We start from the raw sequence: 20,869 nt of genomic DNA on the forward strand, positions 1-20,869 counted from the left end.
GGCGGCGGCGCCAGAAGGTCTGCCAAAGCAGCAGGGTGCAGGGACCAGGCCGGCGGCCAAGAAGGGTCTACCCAGCAGGCCCGGTGCGGGCAGGCGGGTGGGCCTAAGGAAGAGGTCCTGGCCCAGGCAGGCCTGGTGGGCAGGCAGGGCGGGCGGCCAGACGTCTGCAAGCAGACCCGGTGCTGGCCGGCGGCGAGCCAGAAGGTCTTGCCAAGGCCAGCCCGGTGCAGCGCGGCGGGCGGACCAGAAGGTCTGCCAAGCCGGTCCGGTGCGGGCAGGCCCGGGCGGGCACCAGAAGTTCTGCCAAGGGCAGGCCCGGGTGCGGGCAGGCCAGGCGGGCAAATAGGTCTGCCAAGCCGGCCCGGTGCGGGGAAGAACGGCAGGCCCAGAAGGATCTGGCCAAGTCGGTCGGGTGCGAGGCAGGTGGGCGGGCCAGGGAAGGTGCCCAAAAACGGCATCCCGGTGCCGTGCAAGGCGGGCAGGCCCAGGAGGTTCTGCTAAGGACAGGCCCAGGTGTGGGCTGGGGCCGGGTGGGCCAGAATGGGTCTGCCAAGCAGGCCTCGTGCGGGCAGGTGGGCCGGGCCAAGGTCTGGCCAAAGCAGGCACGGGTTGCAGGCCCCGGCGCGGGCCAGGAAGGTCTACAGGGGGGCCAAAAGGCGGCGTTGGGTAGAAGATCTGCCGCAAGCAGGGCCCGGTGGCAGGCAGGCGGGCGGGCCAGAAGGTCTGCCAAGGCAGGCCGTTGCGTGCAGGCAGGTGGTCCTAGAAGGTCTGCAAGCAGGCGGGGGGCGGGCCACAAGGTCTGCCAACGACAAGCGCGCCCGGTGGTGGGCCAGGCGGGTGGTGAACAAGGTCTGCCAAGGCAGGCCCGGTGCAGGCAAGGCGGTCGGCCAGAAGGTCTACCAAGCCAAGACTGGTGGCCGGCAGGCCCGGACACGTGCCAAAGGTCTGGCAAAGCAGGCTGGTGCAGGCAGGCGGACAGGCACAGAAGTCGCCAGCGGAACTGGTCGAGGCAGGCGGGGGGGCCCAAAAAACCGGTCTGCCAAAGCAGGGGACTGGTGCAGGGCAGGCGGGCAGGCCAGAAGGTCTTGCCAAGCAGGCAGGCCTGGTGCGGGTGGCCAGCAGGTCTGTCAAGCAGGCAGGCGGGCGGGCCAGAAGGTCTGCCAAGCAGGCCTGGTGCAGGCAGGGGGTGTTCGGCGGGCCAGAGGGTCTGCTAAGTAGCCCCAGTGCGGGCAGGCGGGTCAGGCGTGGGGCGGGCAGGCGGGCGGGCAGGCGGGTCGGGGCCAGGTCTGCCAGCAGACCCTGTGCAGGCAGGCATGTGGGCCAAGAAGATCTGCAAAGCCGGCCCATGTGCGGGCAGGCAGGCGGGCCAGAAGGACTGCCAAGCAGACCTGGTGGCGGGTAGGCAGGCGGGCGCGTTCCAGAAGGACTACTAATCAGGCCTGGTGTGGCAGGGCAGGCGGGCCAGAGGGTCTGCCAAGCAAGCCAGGCGCGGGCAGGCGGGCGGGCAAGAAGGTCTGCCAAGCAGGCCTGTGCGGGCAGGAGGGCGGTTCAGAAGATCTGCCAAGCAGGCCCCCGGCGTGGGCAGATGGGCGGGCTACAATGTCTGCCAAGCAAGCCCGTTAGCGGGCAGGCGGGCAGGCCAGGAGGTTTGCCAAGCAGGCCCGGTGCAGGCAGGCGGGCGGGGGCCAGAAGGTCTGCCAAAGCAAGGCCCGGTGGCAGGCAGGCGGGCGGGCCAGAAGGTCTGCCAAAGCAGGCCCGGTGCAGGCAGGCGGGCGGGCCAGAAGGTCTGCCAAGCAGGCCTGGTGCAGGCAGGCGGGCGGGCCAGAAGGTCTGCCAAGCTGGCCCGGTGCGGGCAGGCGGGCGGGCCAGAAGGTCTGCCAAGCAGGCCCGGTGCGGGCAGGCGGGCTGGCCAGAAGGTCTGCCAAGCAGGCCCGGTGCGGGCAGGCGGGCGGGCCAGAAGGTCTGCCAAGCAGGCCCGGTGCGGGCAGGCGGGTGGGCTAGAAGGTCTGCCAAGCAGGTCGGGCGGGCGAGAAGGTCTGCCAAGCAGGTCTGGTGTGGGCAGGAGGGCGGTTCAGAAGATCTGCCAAGCAGGCCCGGCGTGGGCAGATGGGCGGGCTACAATGTCTGCCAAGCAAGCCCGTAGCGGGCAGGCGGGCGGGCCAGGATGTCTGCCAAAGCAGGCCCGGTGCGGGCAGGCGGGCGGGCCAGAAGGTCTGCCAAAGCAGGCCCGGTGCAGGCAGGCAGGCGGGCCAGAAGGTCTGCCAAGCAGGCCTCGTGCGGGCAGGCCAGAAGGTCTGCCAAAGCAGGCCCGGTGCAGGCAGGCGGGCGGGCCAGAAGGTCTACCAAGCAGGCCTGGTGCGGGCAGGCCGGCGGGCTAGAAGATCTGCCAAGCAGGCCCAGTGCGGGCAGGCGGGCGGGCCAGAAGGTCTGCCAAGCAGGCCCGGTGCGAGCAGGCGGGCGGGCCAGAAGGTCTGCCAAGCAGGCCTGGTGCGGGGTGGCCAGAAGGTCTGTCAAGCAGGCAGGCGGGGCGGGCCAGAAGGGTCCTGCCAAGCAGGCCTGGTGCATGGCAGGTGGGCGGGCCAGAAGGTCTGCCAAGCCAGCCCGGAGGCGGGCCAGAAGGTCTGTCCAAGCGGCCAGTCCGGTGCGGGCAGGCGTGCGGGCCAGAAGGTCTGCCAAGCCGGCCGGTGCGGGCAGGCGGCGGGCCAGAAGGTCTGCCAAGCCGGTCCGGTGCGGGCAGGCGGGCGGGCCAGAAGGTCTGCCAAGCCGGCCTGGTGCGGGCAGGTGTGCGGGCCAGAGGGGTCTGCTAAGTAGGCCCAGTGCGGGCAGGCGGGCAGGCGGGCAGGCGGGCGGGCAGGCGGGCGGGCCAGGCATGTGGGCCAGAAGATCTGCAAAGCCGGCCCAGTGCGGGCAGGCAGGCGGGCCAGAAGGACTGCCAAGCAGTCCTGGTGCGGGTAGGCAGGCGGTGGCGTTTCCAGAAGGACTACTAATCAGGCCTGGTGCGGGCAGGCAGGCGGGCCAGAGGGTCTGCCAAGCAAGCCAAGCGCGGGCAGGCGGGCGGGCAAGAAGGTCGGCCAAGCAGGCCTGGTGCGGGCAGGAGGGCGGTTCAGAAGATCTGCCAAGCAGGCCCGGCGTGGGCAGATGGGCGGGCTACAATGCTGCCAAGCAATCCCGTAGCGGGCAGGTCGGTCAGGCCAGGAGGTTTGCCAAGCAGGCCTGGTGTGGGCAGGCGGGCAGGCCAGGAGGTTTTGCCAAGCAGGCCTGTGTGGGCAGGAGGGCAGGCCAGAAGGTCTGCCAAGCAGGCCCCGGTGCAGGCAGGCGGGGGGCGGGCCAGAAGGTCTGCCAAAGCAGGCCCGGTGCAGGCAGGCGGGCGGGCCAGAAGGTCTGCCAAGCAGGCCCGGTGCAGGCAGGCGGGCGGGCCAGAAGGTCTGCCAAGCAGGCCTGGTGCAGGCAGGCGGGCGGGCCAGAAGGTCTGCCAAGCAGGCCTGGTGCAGGCAGGCGGGCGGGCCAGAAGGTCTGCCAAGCAGGCCTGGTGCAGGCAGGCGGGCGGGCCAGAAGGTCTGCCAAGCAGGCCTGGTGCAGGCAGGCGGGCGGGCCAGAAGGTCTGCCAAGCTGGCCCGGTGCGGCAGGCGGGCGGGCCAGAAGGTCTGCCAAGCAGGCCCGGTGCGGGCAGGCGGGCGGGCCAGAAGGTCTGCCAAGCAGGCCCGGTGCGGGCAGGCGGGCGGGCCAGAAGGTCTGCCAAGCTGGCCTGGTGCGGGCAGGCGGTCGGGCCAGAATCAAGTCTGCAAGCGGCCGGTGCACGGCAGGCAGGGCGGGAGCCAGAAGGTCTGCCAAGCAGGCCTGGTGCAGGCAGGCGGGCGGGCCAGAAGGTCTGCCAAGCAGGCCTGGTGCGGGCAGGCGGGCGGGCCAGAAGGTCTGCCAAGTAGGCCTGGTGCAGGCAGGCGGGCGGGCCAGAAGGTCTGCCAAGCCAGTCCGGTGCGGGCAGGCGGGCGGGCCAGAAGGTCTGCCAAGCCGGCCCGGTGCGGGCAGACGGCAGGCCAGAAGGTCTGCCAAGCCGGTCCGATGTGAGGGCAGGTGTGCGGGCCAGAGGGTCTGCTAAGTAGGCCCAGTGCGGCAGGCGGGCAGGCGGGCAGGCGGGCAGGCGGGCAGGCGGGCGGGCAGGCAGGCGGGCCAGGTCTGCCAAGCAGACCCGGTGCGGGCAGGCATGCGGGCCAGAAGATCTGCAAAGCCGGCCCAGTGCGGGCAGGCAGGTCGGGCCACAGGACATGCCAAGCAGTCCTGGTGCGGGAGTAGGGCAGGCGGGCCAGAAGGTCTGCCAAGCAGGCCCGGCGCGGGCAGGCGGGCGTTCCAGAAGGACTACTAATCAGGCCTGGTGCGGGCAGGCAGGCGGGCCAGAGGGTTGTCCAAGCAAGCCAGGCGCGGGCAGGCGGGCTGGGCAAGAAGGTCTGCCAAGCAGGCCTGGTGCGGGCAGGAGGGCGGTTCAGAAGATCTGCCAAGCAGGCCCGGCGTGGGCAGATGGGCGGGCTACAATATCTGCCAAGCAAGCCCGTAGCGGGCAGGCGGGCGCCAGGAGGTTTGCCAAGCAGGCCCGGTGTGGGCAGGTGGGCGGGCCAGAAGGTCTGCCAAAGCAGGCCCGGTGCAGGCAGGCGGGCGGGCCAAAAGGGCTGCCAAAGCAGGCCCGGTGCAGGCAGGCGGGCGGGCCAGAAGGTCTGCCAAAGCAGGCCCGGTGCAGGCAGGTGGGCGGGCCAGAAGGTCTGCCAAGCATGCCCGGTGCAGGCAGGCGGGCGGGCCAGAATGTCTGCCAAGCAGGCCTCATGCGGGCAGGTCAGAAGGTCTGCCAAAGCAGGCCACAGTGCGGGCAGTTCGGCGGGCCAGGAGGTTTGGCCAAGCAGGCCCGGTGCGGGCAGGCGGGCGGGCCAGAAGGTCTTAACCAAGCAGGCCTGGTGCGGGCAGGCCGGCAGGCCAGGATGGTTTGCCAAGCAGGCCCGGTGCGGGCAGGCGGGGCGGGCCAGAAGGTCTGCCAAAGCAGCCCAATGCAGGCAGGCGGGCGGGGCCAGAAGGTCTGACAAGCAGGCCCGGTGCAGCCGGCAGGCGGGCGGGCCAGAAGGTCTGCCAAGCAGGCCTCGTGTGGGCAGCCAGAAGGTCTGCCAAAGCAGGCACAGTGCAGGCAGGCCGGCAGGCCAGAAGGTCTACCAAGCAGGCCTGGGGTGCGGGCAGTTCGGCGGGCCAGGAGGTTTGCCAAGCAGGCCCGGTGCAGCCGGCAGGCGGGCGGGCCAGAAGGTCGGCCGAGGGCCACAGGGTCTGACAAGCAGGCCCGGTGCAGCCGGCAGGCGGGCGGGCCAGAAGGTCTTGCCAAGCATGCCCGGTGCAGGCAGCGGGAGGCGGGCCAGAATGTCTGCAAGCAGCCCTCGTGCGGGCAGGCCAGAAGGTCTGCCAAAGCAGGCACGGTGCAGGCAGGCCGGCGGGCCAGAAGGTCTACCAAGCAAGGCCTGGTGCGGGCAGGCCGGCGGGCCAGGAGGGTTTGCCAAGCAGGGCCCGGTGCGGGCAGGCGGGCGGGCCAGAAGTTTTCTCCCAAAGGCAGGCCCGGATGCAGGCAGGCGGGCGGGCCAGAAGGTTACCAAGCAGGCCTGGTGCGGGCAGGCGGGCGGGCCAGAATGTTGCCAAGCAGGCCTCATGCGGGCAGGTCAGAAGGTCTGCCAAAGCAGGCACAGTGCGGGCAGTTCGGCGGGCCAGGAGGTTTGCCAAGCAGGCCCGGTGCGGGCAGGCGGGCGGGCCAGAAGGTCTACCAAGCAGGCCTGGTGCGGGCAGGCCGGCAGGCCAGGAGGTTTGCCAAGCAGGCCCGGTGCGGGCAGCAGGGCGGGCAGGGCCAGAAGGTCTGCCAAAGCAGGCCCAATGCAGGCAGGGCGGGCGGGCCAGAAGGTCTGCCAAGCAGGCCCGGTGCAGGCAGGCGGGCGGGCCAGAAGGTCTGCCAAGCAGGCCTAGTGTGGGCGGGCCAGAAGTCTGCCAAAGCAGGCACAGTGCAGGCAGGCCGGCAGGCCAGAAGGGTCTACCAAGCAGGCCTGGTATACGGGCAGTTCGGCGGGCCAGGAGGTTTGCCAAGCAGGCCCGGTGCAGGCAGGCGGGCGGGCCAGAAGGTCTGCCAAAGCAGGCCGGTGCATAGGCTGGCCAGAAGGTCTGCCAAGCAGGCCCGGTGCAGGCAGGCGGGCGGGCCAGAAGGTCTGCCAAGCATGCCCGGTGCAGGCAGGCGGGCGGGCCAGAATGTCTGCCAAGCAGCCTCGTGCGGGCAGGCCAGAAGGTCTGCCAAAGCAGGCACAGTGCAGGCAGGCCGGCGGGCCAGAAGGTCTACCAAGCAGGCCTGGTGCGGGCAGGCGGGCGGGCCAGGAGGTTTGCCAAGCAGGCCCGGTGCGGGCAGGCGGGCGGGCCGAAGTTCTCCCAAACGCAGGCCCGGTGCAGGCAGGCTGGGCGGGCCAGAAGGTCTACCAAGCAGGCCTGGTGCGGGCAGGCAGGCGGGCCAGAAGGTTTGCCAAGCAGGCCCGGTGCGGGCAGGCGGGCGGGCCAGAAGGTCTGCCAAGCAGGCCCGGTGCGGGCAGACGGCGGGCCAGAAGGTCTGCCTAGCCGGTCCAGTGCGGGCAGGCGGGCGGGCCAGAAGGTCTGCCAAGCCGTCCCGGTGCGTGCAGGCGGGCGCGGGACGAAGGTCTGCTATGACGCGTGTGGGCTGGCGGGTGGGCCAGATGGTTTGCCAAGCCTAGGTGTGCAGGACAGAAGGTCAGCCAAGCAGGCCCAGTGCGGGCAGGCGGGCGGACCAGGTCTGCCAAGCAGACCTGGTGCGGGCAGGTGTGCGGGCCAGAAGATCTGCCAAGCCGGCCCGGTGCGGGCAGGCAGGCGGGCCAGAAGGACTGCCAAGCAGTCCTGGTGTGGGCAGGATGGCGGGCCAGAAGGTCTGCCAAGCAGGCCCGGCGCGGGCAGGCGGGCTGGCCAGAAGGACTGCCAAGCAGGCCTGGTGCGGGCAGGCAGGCGGGCCAGAAGGTCTGCCAAGCAGGCCTGGTGCGGGCAGGAGGGCGGTTCAGAAGATCTGCCAAGCAGGCCCGGCGTGGGCAGACGGGCGGGCCACAATGTCTGCCAAGCAAGCCCGGTGCGGGCAGGCTGGCGGGGTAGAAAGTCTGCCAAGCAGGCCCGGTGTAGGCAGGCAGGCAGGCCAGAAGGTCTGCCAAGCTGGCCCGGTGAGGGCAGGCGGGCGGGCCAGAAGTTCTGCCAAGCAGGCCCGGTGCAGGCAGGCGGGCGGGCCAGAAGGTCTGCCAAGCCGGCCCGGTGTGGGCAGGCGGTTGGGCCACAACGCCTGCCAAGCAGGCCCGGTGCAGGCAGGCGGGCGGGCCAGAAGGTCTGCCAAGCCGGCCCGGTGTGGGCAGGCGGTTGGGCCACAACGCCTGCCAAGCAGGCCCGGTGCAGGCAGGCGGGCGGGCCAGAAAGTCTGCCAAGCCGGCCCGGTGTGGGCAGGCGGTTGGGCCACAACGCCTGCCAAGCAGGCCCGGTGCAGGCAGGCGGGCGGGCCAGAAGGTCTGCCAAGCAGGCCCGGTGTGGGCAGGCAGGCGGGCCAGAAGGTCTGCCAAGCAGGGCCCGGTGGGGCAAGCGAGCGGGCCGGAAGGTCCGCCAAGCAGGCCCGGTGTGGGCAGGCGAGCGGGCCAGCCGAAGGTCTGCCAAGCAGCAGGCCCGGTGTGGGCAGGCGAGCGGGCCAGAAGGTCTGCCAAGCAGGCCCGTTGCAGGCAAGTGGGTGGGCCAGAAGGTTGCCAAGCCAGCCCGGTGCGGGCAGGCAGGCAGGCCAGAAGGTCTGCCAAACAGGCCCAGTGCGGTCAGGCGGGTGGGCCAGAAGGCCTGCCAAGCAGGCCCGGTGCTGGCAGGCAGGCGGGCCAGAAAGTCTCCCAAGCAGGCCCGTTTAGATTTTTAGCTTGTTTAAATTGTTAGCAAGATACGTAAAATATATTGTTCATGGATTTTTACGAAAATGTGAATGAAGGCGGGCTTCCTGACTGGCAACAGTTTATTATATTTTGGGAGATACAGGAATGTAACTTTTAGGAAGGAGTGTTTGGGGAGTGGATTGCCAAGCTCATGTAGAGCTTTACAGATTAAGGTAGAATGTTCCTCGGTCATTTGATTCTTTAATACCGAAAATTGATAAGATAACCATCCACGGTTATTGAATTTCTCAACTTTATTAGCTTTTTCGTCTGTTTAGGACTCGTAATCTTGAAACTTTTAAGCAGGGGATATACCCTAACATGTGCAAACATCTGGTGTTGTATGGTATCCTATGGTATATTTTAATGTCATGACCCTATATAAATATTTTCGGTGATTTTATTGTAGGCATTCAAACACCTTTATGAGATGCTCATTTTTTATCTTTTAAATGGTTGGCTCTTGATCGATGTTGAGACGAAGGTAGCATGACGGCGGAAAAAATGGGCAATATATGGGAGGATGCGAGAGTAGAAAGTCGATAATAACTTCACAGGCTACAACGCCATTTTATTGCTTACTTCCTCTTCACGGAACAACAACTGGAGTTTTAAATTTTACCAACAGAGGCGCTAGCGGCAAAACACAGACAATGTAATATAAATAAATGGTAAACTTAAATAAATATGTATAGAATTATTCATCTTGAGTTTATTACTCAACAATCGAATTACATTGATTTGTGTTACTTAAGATTTAACCAATGAGAGATAAAGGTCTACTCAATAGGTCCATGTAGCGGGTTTTCTTATCTTTGTGTTGTCCAACCCTTTGTCATTTAGTGCCTCCTTACTCATTATGTTCCTTCGTGCACAATAAGAAAAAATGAAGCTCATTTGTCAAGATGGAAAATGAACCTGTGACAGTAGGTATTATGATACAATGTCGTTTTATTGTGTGATACATATTTAACATAAACATTTTTAGTAGGTCATTTTAACAGGTGATTTATTACAATAATAAATCAGTAATAAACGTCGATGTGCATTATTCCCCCATTTCCTGGATACAGAAATGGCCACAGGACCACCTTTAGTTTCATGGTCCTTAATGGATTTGTTGCATATTTAAAGACTGTATAAAAGTGCCGCTCCTTTATGACAGCCGAGAAGACATGGAGAAGAATTTCATGAAATATTTGGTAAGGAAAGGAGTAAACAGATGCATGGCTTTTGTCATGCTGCTATGAAAATTGTGTGAAGGACTCATATACCAGTTGATATAGCTACATTGTCATGCCCTGCAAACAAAAACTGAAAAATGGAATGATCTCGTAATAATAATTTTTCTCGACGATACATGACACTTCGTCTCAGCTCATGGGTGAGTCGCGGGTCTTTCAGGAAGCAGAATTACAGTCATATAGAAACAGTCAGGTCTACTTATTTAAAAGGCACAGATTTATCTTCTGTGTTTTTTTTTTTAATGCGTTAGTGAGGTTTAAGGGTAAAGGAAACACTGAAGCCACCATGAACCCTGCTATACATCCCGTTTAATATACAGGGGTTCATCTTCCGTCAAGTCATTTTAGTATGATGATAAAATCCCCATTCCGTCTTGTACCATGTCAATAACCCCACCCCCCTCCCGACCCACAACCATCCCCATAGCTGACAAACCACTAGCTCGATTCACCGTTGGTATGACGGGGCACAGTGGTTTGATTTTTACTTTTACTCCAGGCCTAAAGTAGACTAAATATGTCGTTTGATATCACATTCACTCAACCCCGGAGTGACACACACCAAAGGGGATTTTCTACATGATAAGCGATCTGCCACAAAGGGGAATTTGAACCACCGAATGGTTAGGCCATAGTATCACTTATAATTTCACTTTCGGTGTATACTATATGTTATTCCGAAGTGGAGTGAATTTGATATTAAACAAAATTTGTAACTTCTAATTTTTCTTTATATTACGCTGAGTGAAAACTTGGATCTTCTATATAATATCTTTTCATTGTCCTCGTTGTAGTGCGTCTGTTCAAGTTACCTCTTATTGATCGAATACTTCAGTATTTGAAAGAATTGAAATAGTAGAGCGCTCTTTGGAATTTTATACTCAGCGAATGTCTTGTATATCAGTTAAGTGACCCTTTCATTTTCTAATGTGTTTGTCCTACATGTAACTTTTGCCAATTAGTTGAATTATCCGAATCGACCTGCTGTTGATTTTTATATAGTAACGTCAGCTTAATCTTTCAAATGGAAACGGTCTTATCGTAAATAGTTCAAACTTCTTATGGAATTTATTTTGAAAGCCTTTTTACATGTCAATTATGACGCAGAAACAAACACAGGTATAGTCATTTTCATCATTCGAGGTGAATAGCGTTAATCAGATAAATACTTTTCTTTTGCCCCTATTTTACGTAAGTCAGTAACCTCCGTTGCCTGGCAGTACTTCCTTCGGCTTCTTCCGTTCAGTCTGCATCGAAAAGGCAGGAAGGCGCCATCTCACTGTTCCGCCTGTCACTTCAGTGGTAGTTCAGACTGGCTTCACAGCTCTAAGTTAGTTATTGGTATGTCATACAAGTAAGGACGTGTATGTATGTATGTGTGTATATCTATATATATATATTATTATATATATATATATATATCTTATATATATATATATATATACATATATTACACTTTGTGTGCGTGCGCGTGTTTTTTTAACAGACCCAATTTCTCTGACAAAAGGGTGACTCCCAAAAAACGAAGTGATAACTGACACATTCACACTTTAGCTGTTGACTTCTGTGTGTCAGTAATGTTGAATGTAGGATTATCAAGACCATTTTAGAATAGCATCTATATTATGAAAAGGTGTTTTACCGGGAAAAAATAAACATGCCTATGTTAGGGTAGGATGAAGGCAAATGTAATGGAAACATTTGGATTTCGTTTAAGATAATTTGCGTCAGATACTCATGAAAATTACTCGGGCGTATTCGCACTACCAAAGAAAAGTTTCATATAAAAATCTTCAGTAAGTGATACAGACGTCCTGACGCCTTTGGCAGTGGTGATTTAAGGGTGCTCTGCTACAATTTATAAACAATTCATTAGCAACATAGATCTTCCTCCTGCATGAATAAGAAATGTAAAGACATGGTTTTTTTTTCTGGTGTACGTAATAATACGTAGTCGTGCGTTAGCATATATAACACATACGCTTGAGATCACGGTTGGTAACCACTGGCTTTGGGATATCAGTATCTCTTTTTATTTTTTATTTAGTTTTCCAGTTTGTCTTGCAATTGTACCTCAATTAGTTAAAAATTTGTCTTGCAGTTGCACCTCAATTAGATTTTTTCTATTATAAGAATGATTTAGTTGTTCAAAATAATCCCTATCACTTCCAGCTCTTGGAATAGAAATGTTATTAATTATTTTGTTTATTATATCAAAAACTTTTGCACCTAGTTTAATTACCACCAAGGCACTGCATTGTCTCTCGAATTCCAAATTAGGTTCATTTTAAAAGTCGATTTTCTTTTGTCCTTTCCCGGTTGAGACTGGTCGCATTCCTATGAGAAAACGGCTACATAGAAATCAGGATTTGTATTGATGTTGCTTATTGGTTATCATTATTATTATTATTATTAATTATTAATTATTATTATTATTATTATTATTCTTATTATTAACATAAGTATGAATTACGGGTTTTCTTTTCCAATATAAATAACTTAAGCGAAATAAAGTTTTACCTTTATTATTATTATTATTATTATTATATTATTATTATTATTATTATTATTATTATTATTATTATTATGAATAGCGTAAATGAAATACTTTTCCCCTATTATGTATGAAGAGTTACTGAGGGAGAGTAAGGTACATTATCTGTCGGTGTTTTTCTATTACAGAGGTATCCAGCTGCCCATGAAGACCAAACAGAAATGAAGGCTACGTTATACAACCTTTGCCTTTTTGTATCTTTATTAGTTAACAAAGGTAAGACTGGTGATGGCGCCTTGCCATTAGTCTCTAGGTATGTACCCTTAATGTTTCATGCTTTAGTCTGTGTACATACACACACACACGCACACACACACACGTACACACACACACACCTGAATTCTCCAGAAGGTTCATTTATGATAGTTGTAAATAACGCCTCACACTAAGAGTATTTCCTGAAAGTAATTAAAGGGAAAGTCTCAGGGTTTGGTTTGGCGCTGTTGACATCATAAATATCATGCCTCAGGACACGTCACTTGTGGCGTTTATTTACATGCAGTGACTGTTCTTGAAATGGCCCGGCCAGTCAAATATTTGTCATATAAAATTTTTATGTTAACTACTGCATAAGGGCCTTGTTTGATTAATTTTGCTTTAGCAGTGTACTCCCCGTAGGGGGGTAGTGCCGTCATTGCACCTCACAGGGTACACTGTAGGCATTACTAAACTTTTTTTTTTGCAGCGTCTCTTTGGTTCCTAGCTGCAACCCCTTTCATTCCTTTTACTGTAGCTCCATTCATATTATCTTTCTTCCGTTTTGTATCCACCCTTACACCTTCTGAACCTACCTATTCTCAATTTCTTGTTTAAGATTGGGATAAACGAGGTTTTCGTCACACGTAGACTGCAATTCCTCCTTTTTATTTATTTATTAGTTAATTAATTGATTTTTTTTTTTGCCATATATCTTCTTCGCTGCTTGTTTTGTTATTCCACGCTTCGACATCATAATGATAAAGTCGAATGAGCATACAATATCTACATTGTGTTTTTATATTATCATTAATAAACAAAAAATGGTTTTGTTGTTTTAAACTTGGCTTCTAATTTGAATTTGGGTATCCGAATCTCAAATTAAATATTCTGGAAGCGGTCTCGTAGCTCTGTGGTCTGGTTGCCTCAAAACTTTTTTTTTTTCATTGTATTTTTATTTATATATAAATTTATAAGGGTGTTAGTGCTGAAACAAGACTTGTATTTTGGAAAATTTGGAAATTATAATGAAAATAGAATGAATTTTTTAAAAAATTCAAATACTAACAAACGTAACAATAAAGCACTTATATACGCAGATGTCAAATTTTATTATTTTTAAAGCTTCACAAAGGGTTCCAGAATGTGTAATGTTGCTTTGAGTGATAAAGGCTTCCAGAATGTCTTGCGTTGCTTTGAATGACAAAGGCTTCCGGAATGTGTAATGTTGCTTTAAGTGACAAAGGCTTCCAGAATGAACTGGAGCTTTGAACACAACATCATGACCTTTCCTCTATATTCACTGTCTGCTTAACGTTCTCTGACTTTATCTACTACAAGAATAATTTTATGATGCACTTATTGATGGAGGTGGTTTGAAGTATGATACATATTTTAATTGTGGCAGTTAAATATAAATCTGCATTTTATATTTAATTGCCTTGCATATGGCGGTCTTCATCGCTGAGCCTTCAATAATGATTAAAGGTGACACTGTGGCACTTATCACCATCCCTACAGGGGATTTCGTAGACTCCTGTAGGGATTGTGATAAGTCATACGATGGATTCACTGGAAAATGTCTCTCTGAAAGATTAACTCATCATAAGCGCTCATTCAGATATGGACAAACATAGTTCGACATTTTCCCATCATATAAATAACGTGACCCATACCATGGATTGGAACTCATCCCGAATTTGATACAAATGTCAGATGGTATAACCAACCTTTCCAATGGAGCCTGGGACTCTGACCATATAGACAATATCTTCCATAAGGCAACGATGAAGCAGATTAAGACAGTTGACAGAACCGTCAGATTAGAAGTGACCCCAGGTATCATCTAAGGCAGGAGTGTAAAACTCATGGCCCGCGGGATGGTCTTAAGTGGCCCGCGAGGTGCCAAGAGATTTTTCAACTCGAGCTACTATAACTGTTAGAACTGAGGAAAATTTAACTAAAGTTACTAAACTGTTAAAACGAGATATAATAAGTTTTACCTTTCATTCATATGACAATAATTAATTAATTTATCATATTATAATTGCTGGCAATAAGGATCTTTTATTGCAAATCTTAATAAATGAGCTATAAGAAATCTTTGATGGCCCTCGAGACCATAAGCCCTGGAAATGATTTGAGTTTAACACCCCTGATCTAAGGTCATATCTCCCACTATATGTTTCGCCTGTGTAACTTCTTTCATTCACTACTTGATAAGGGTGGGAGTCAGTCCACGGAAATATAGTCCTTAGCTTTAAACCAGAGTGTTTAAAGCCTTTTATACTTTAGATGTATCCTGTTTTAACAGAAGAATGTATTTACACACACACATATATACATATATATATATAATCATTATTGTTGTAAAAATGTATCCAGTAATCATCGTTGGTCTTTTTTGTGTAATTGAAACGAAACAGTAAAAACATTTGGGGCGAACTGGCTCTGCAAATAAAACGAACACACACTGGGCGATTATGCATTTGGGGCGAGAGGATATTTATGTTCTTTCAGGCAATTTGATATTTACATGGCCTCTTTTCGCGAAATTAGATTGGCGGGTTGCAGTCATTTATGATAAAAATAGCCTTTATGACGTCTCTTCAATCTTCACACTTGCATAAACTTATCAGTTGAGACCAGTGGCTTCGCTGCGTTGCTTAGTGATTTATATGCTTCTAATTATCCTTTCTCTTGTGCGCTTTTTGGGAATACATAGGCACTCCTCTGTAGAGTTAGTTTTGAAAAAAAAATTAGGCAATTGCGCATTCCCTGAACTGGCGTGCGTAGCTATAATTAACGTTTCTTACTATGAGGCTCAAGGGTGGCATAGATAATCCTCGCGTGACCTGATGTGTGTGTGTGTGTGTGTAAATAAATTCTTCCGTTAAAACAGGATACATCCAAAGTATAAAAGGCCCATTAAAACACTCTGGTTTAAAGCTAAGGACTATATCTCGGTGGACTGACTCCCACCCTTATCAAGTAGTGAATGAAAGAAGTTATACTGGCGAAATATATAGTGGGAGATATGCCCTTAGATGATGCCGGGGTCACTTCTAAGCTGACGGTTCTGTCAACTGTCTTAATCTGCTTCATCATTGCCTTATGGAAGATATTGTCTATATGGTCAGAGTCCCAGGCTCCATTGGAAAGTTGGTCATACCATCTGAATTTGAACGGCCATCCTGATTCCTAAATTCTCTTGTCTTCCATGTACATCAAACCTTCTGGTGCATATGTCAACCAAGTTTAGTTTTCAATCCTTATCTGGTTTATAATCTTACACCGAAATCATAAGTCATGTTCCGCCATCGTCCAGATTATATAGAATGAGAAATGTACAGATGGTAGAATTGTGTTTTACCGTCAACGTAAATTTGAACAACAGTGACACGTAACTCAATTCCTGTATATTCCTCAGGAATATAGATTTTATTTTCACATCTGTAAAGACTTCGTTACGTTCATGTTATTGCAGTTTTATAACTTGGACTGAAACTCTGCAGGCAAGTTACAAATGATTTGTATAGTTATTTCTTTTCTTAAGTCTTGGTCTTGAAGCTTCGTGATAACGTAAATGGGCAAATTCAGAACTTTTTGTCATCAAAAAAGAATTCCTACATTCATCTGACCCATTCCTGGACTTGTCTTGAGTGCCGCCTAATATAGAACTGATCTTTTGATTCCTTCCTGTACTTGCCTTATCCCGCTTCATAACATGCAGGGTGCTTCATTTTTAAACTGTGTGTAAACTGATAGTCTTTGTGGTTACATAATGACCTCAACGTCTGTCACAAAATCCACAACGAGAAACTGTATAGATGCGTATTGTACTGAGTTAATCGAAGTACAGAGGACGACGGGGCTGCAGAATTGTTTACATATTTACGCAATTCGCGCTTGGAGCCCTCTGTAGTTTCTTGCTTAATTCATTCTAGTCCTAGTTACGGAGTATCCATTCCTTTGTGTATTGTTGCGTTTTATCATGTTTTCAGTTCTTCATGGAGTAATACTACACCTGTCTTAATTCTTCTTGTCTGTTTCATTACAACTAGAGTTAGTCGTGTTTTTGGTCTAACATCTCATTTTTTGTTAGCGCTGATCTCAATAGATATTTAGCTCTTTTTAGGGTTACTCATATGGTTCTTAATTCCTTCATCATTCTTACTTGTGCTAATTTACAGAATTCGTTATATTCCTGCTTTGCTTCTGATATTGCTTGTCTCTCTCTCTCATCACATAAACTTAATTGCTGATGAGGTCATGGTCATGTGAGTGTTGAATAACACTTCCTCCTTTCATGCTGAACATTTGCTAGATTTAATTTGAAATTTTGCTTGACACGTACTTGTGCTGATATGGTTAATATAATTCTTTTTACTGCCGAGCTTCTGGGCGCTAACCTTACATATCATCATTCATAATTCATAATTGTCCTAATTGCCTTCTCCGGCACCCTTGTATATGCACAATCTTTCTTCTGTTTGTTTCATATGTTTCGGAATTATAAATCTCGTTTAACCGTTGCCTGTTCTGGGCTCCACACATCCTGTAGCTGATAGCTCCTTGTTTGACGCCTATTTTTGTTTGCGTGCATATTGAGTAGTTTTTAAATTCTCGTTTAATCCCGTTTTTCGATTACTTTCGTTCATCTTCAGTTTTAATCCAGTTTGCCCTTTGCTGCATATTTGAAAATTATTTCCATTATGGTGACTCTTTATGTATACCTTGCAGTTCTTGTCTTCTGTGACGTCATGGCTGTTTCTTTTGCGCATGCTGCATTTATTGTTGTGAATTATGGTTGTTAATGCCTGAGTTAACGCTTACGAAAAAGTACATCTTAAATTCAACTGCCATTTTAACTGCTTCATCCGACTTGAATATTTCCTAATACTTAACTTTCTTCATTGCCAGATTTTGCTTTTGTGCCTTAATGTGGAGTCCTTGAATGCCACCAGGAATCGGAGAAACCGTGAAGGTGTTTGGAATGCAGACTGATAACTGGGCAGTCCCGACAATAGACGTGGTAATTGTAATTCGGTATAATCTCTCTCAAAGAATTCCCCCGGTAAGAAAACGCAAGTTTTCTCAGACATGTCAGGATGATGATAATAAATGGATTGTAATTATTCTAAACACCACGTAATGTTTGTGGCATAAAAATACAACCACAAGGAAAATGACCCCTCACATCACACCTGCATAGCTTTACACATGCCATTGATACTTATTTTGTTTTAGTTTTAATATATGTCTGTTAAGCAGAAAAAGAAACCAAAAATGTCTCAACAACTTTATAAATTTCTCTCAATCTCTTAAATATATATAGTGTGGAGAGTGATCTCATGATCTTTACCTATGTAGTCTTTACATTACATGTGAAAATTATCATTCAAGATCAGATTGTTAATCATTTTCATTGATAATGAGATGCATTGTTTTATGGCATTTGTGTTATGTGAAGATACCATCAGTATATTGTAAACTAATGATGCCTCTTCACATCAACAAAATACTTGACATCGTCGATGCACAATCAATGGTTATCGTGATTCGGAACATTGTTTTGACAAAGACAACAAATTCTCCCCTTTTGAAAAGAGTTGGTATAATTGTGTTTCTTAGTTCAGAACACAAATCGTTAACATTTCAGTAGTACCACCAACAATAAGAAATCATTAGTCGTAAGTCTTTAGAACAATAATCTTTATCCTTATTGTCACTTGCGTTAATGATCAAAGAAAAATAGAGAGGAATTATTAAAGGCTTTTCATCCTTTTGTATGAAGGAATGTGGTTATGTCCGTTGCTTTTTACAGTTACAAGATTTCCTTATTTGCATAATAATTAATGGTTATTATTATTGAAATTAAGTTTTTAATTACTCATTATCCAAGATAATACGAGTAGCCTATCTATTTTATGTACATGGCCTGATAATGTCAGTTATCTCTATTCTGAAAAAAGTGAAGCTTTTGAATAGATCGCTGCTGTTTGTTTCAAAATTTATTTAGTAAGCACAGGAAGGAAACCTTCAAAGGTAAATAAAAACCGTGCCAGTAACATTACTTTGAGAACACCAACGCTTAAATATCAATCAAAAATATTAATAAACAGTTTCAGCATTACCAAAACTAAGGAAAAACGGTACTTTGAATACTCAGGGAGATAAGTATCTTTGTAATTTGAACATGAAATGCATTAACTTTTTTACTTACATGTCCCAGGGGAATGATTTACCTTAGTAAATCAAGAAGTTGTAATGATTACTTTAATTATACTGACAGGATGAGACTAGGCAGTACACAACCTTCAGTATACGGTATTGGGCAAGGCCCACTACATTAGCACAATACGAGACTCACGTTTCTTTGGCAGTGTCGTCACATTTGTGTAAGTACTTGCATTTGTGTAAGTACTTGTGCACACATTAATTACAGTGTAGTACTCTTATTTTTGAAACTTTTGTCATTGTTGACTGCAGTGCATTGTAGTGTATAAATAGTTAAATCAGAAAAGCAGAAAATGGCAGTCTTAAAAACTTGTCGACTGCACAGAAATTTCTATTTAAAAACGTCTTGACAATGTGTGTATTTTCAGATCGAAGAGGAATGCAACATGGATTTTACTATAATGGCGTGAGGCAGTTTGGTTTCATCACAAACTTCACCAGCCCTGTTTGGCTAAATGAGTGGACTCATTACTGTCACATTTTTGAGGAGGGATTTTATAAAGGATATGTCAAAGGAGAGAAGAAAGCAACTGGCAAAGTTGTTAGCGATAAAACCATTGCTTTTAATGGAATTATTACTTTTGGACAAGAGCAAGATATACCTGCTGGTGGATATGCAGTTGACCAGTGTTTCAGAGGGTACTTTTCTCAGTTCAACATCTGGAAGAAGGTAATCACTGAAGGCGAGATCTAAAGCAGGCTGCTTGCCAGCAACTTATCCTAGGGGGTGTATTTTTTCTTGATCGAGAAGATGTAGAAGTATTTGGGGCAACTGTTGAAGAAGTGGATATAAAAGAACTGTGTAAACAAGACGTAGAATATGTCATATTTCCAGAAACTCGTGACATGGAGGAGTCGAAGCTCACTTGTCGAAGAGTTGGCTACCATGTTTACAGTCCTGTAAATCATGCAGAAAACAATATTTTATACAATAAATCAGAGAAATTTATTAAAGAATGTAAATCAAATTACCATCTTTGGATTGGCATCACTGATGAACAATCTGAAGGAGAATGGCACAAACTTACTGATAACACCATTGTCAATGATCCTCCTTTTGAATTATCTGAGCCTAATGGTGGTGATGGAGAGAACTGCGTATTGATGTTCCTTCCCAGTGGTTTATGGGTTGATACCTCATGTAAAATAAAGTGGGAAGCGTGTGTTCCCTGCGAAGTCAGTCGTGCGACTCCTCTTCGGTTGAGAGGTTTTTGCTTTGCAAATGAAGCGGAGACCTTCTATGAAGTCCTTGGATATAAAGGAGGTAAGCCCCTGATACATGGTTACTACGGGCACATGATCTTTAAAACCTCTGAAAGGGAATGGCAAATGTTTGACACAACACTTAATGAAACGGTTGCTATTCTTCCATCGCATTCTGAGGACTTCTATCCAATAGGACACAAACGTTGGAAGCCAGAAAGATCCATGTGCAAACACAACTCTGGTTCATTTATATTATTAAGCCTCACAGTCTGCGATAACTCTCAGTTCAGCTGCTCCAATGGTGATTGTATCCCAAAAGAAAAACGTTGCAATGGCAATGACGACTGCTCTGACTTTTCTGATGAACATAACTGCACTTTAGTCACCCTGCCTTCTGGATACAGAGTCGAGCGTCAGCCTGACAACGAAACAAATGGAGAAGCCCTCCATCTCAGTGCTGCTATCCACATTTTAAGATTTGTCGAGATAAGTAGCCTTCAGCAAACAATCATCCTTGAAATAACCATTGAGATCATGTGGAGAGACTCCCATTTGAGGTATGTCAATCTGGCAGATATATCGGATGCTAAAAAGTTATCTGGTGAAGAGATATCACGCATCTGGACACCTGCTGTCAAATTTCCAAATGCATATAATGGAAAGACGGAAATGTTGGAAGAAGAAATTAGGGTGAAAAAATTTGCCCCTCCACTGGAGCAAAATTTCAATGATGTCATGATGAGTAAGTTGATGAAAGGTCAAAAAAGTAATAGTAATTATAGTAATGTGCTGCATATAAATACAGTAGAAATCCATAGTAGTATCAGTCATTAAACACAGATACTATATTTTTAATTTTAAGAGACATACTTCGAAATCCATTTATTGGAATAGTTTATGGGTTAAGTATATTGTCTACAGCTGTTGTGGAAAAAATTAACAGTTTTCCCGTACATAGCAAGATCAAACTTGTCTTAGGATAAATTTCATGTATGGCTATGAAGTACTTCCATATGCTACATAACAAAGACATCCAATTTTTTTTCTTCTCTTTGTACTTGACCCAACTGCTTAAAAAACACTACATGTAATAAAGTGTTCATTTTGAAGTTTATTAACATGCAGATTCTGCTATTACCTCTCTTGTCATGAATTTTTTCTTTTTACTGACAGATTATATATACAGCGGGGAGTCGGTCAGTTTGATACAGATAAACCGTCACAGGTATGTATTATAAAAGTGCAGTCACACTGTCTTTCTATGTATGTAAGATAGTGTGACTTGATCAAGTAAACAAGTCCCAAAATAGTCAGGGGGTCTGGGCCAGTTTCTTGGAAAACTCCTTCCACATTGTATAAAAAAAAATATTATTATGTATATTGGCGCTCAGTATTGAGAATTTATTGTAGTATCAGAATGTTGTATGCTGTACATTAAAATTCCCTTGTTTCATTGGAAATTTGAAAAGCTTGATATT

The 20,869-nt window shown here is 49.3% G+C and overlaps 1 protein-coding gene across 1 annotated transcript; it reads left to right on the top strand.

Annotated features, from left to right (window-relative positions):
• The first annotated feature begins 10,294 nt into the window (after positions 1–10,294).
• Positions 10,295–18,879, top strand: LOC135223157 (neuronal pentraxin-2-like). Its single transcript, XM_064261662.1, has 3 exons — positions 10,295–10,315; positions 11,879–11,966; positions 18,554–18,879. Exons 1-3 carry the CDS (start codon positions 10,295–10,297, stop codon positions 18,877–18,879), a joined length of 435 nt encoding a protein of 144 aa, XP_064117732.1.
• Positions 18,880–20,869: the final 1,990 nt, after the last annotated feature.

The sequence above is a fragment of the Macrobrachium nipponense genome, chromosome 8, assembly GCF_015104395.2.
Source record: "Macrobrachium nipponense isolate FS-2020 chromosome 8, ASM1510439v2, whole genome shotgun sequence".
Taxonomy (NCBI): domain Eukaryota; kingdom Metazoa; phylum Arthropoda; class Malacostraca; order Decapoda; family Palaemonidae; genus Macrobrachium; species Macrobrachium nipponense.

What these genes read in the sequence shown, in the direction of transcription:
- LOC135223157 (XM_064261662.1), top strand. Translation starts at nt 10,295, where the DNA reads ATGACGCAGAAACAAACACAG. An exon ending in TGACGCAGAAACAAACACAG is followed by an intron (nt 10,316 to 11,878) that starts GTATAGTCATTT and finishes TTTCTATTACAG; the next exon opens with AGGTATCCAGCTGCCCATGA. An exon ending in ATCTTTATTAGTTAACAAAG is followed by an intron (nt 11,967 to 18,553) that starts GTAAGACTGGTG and finishes GTGTATTTTCAG; the next exon opens with ATCGAAGAGGAATGCAACAT.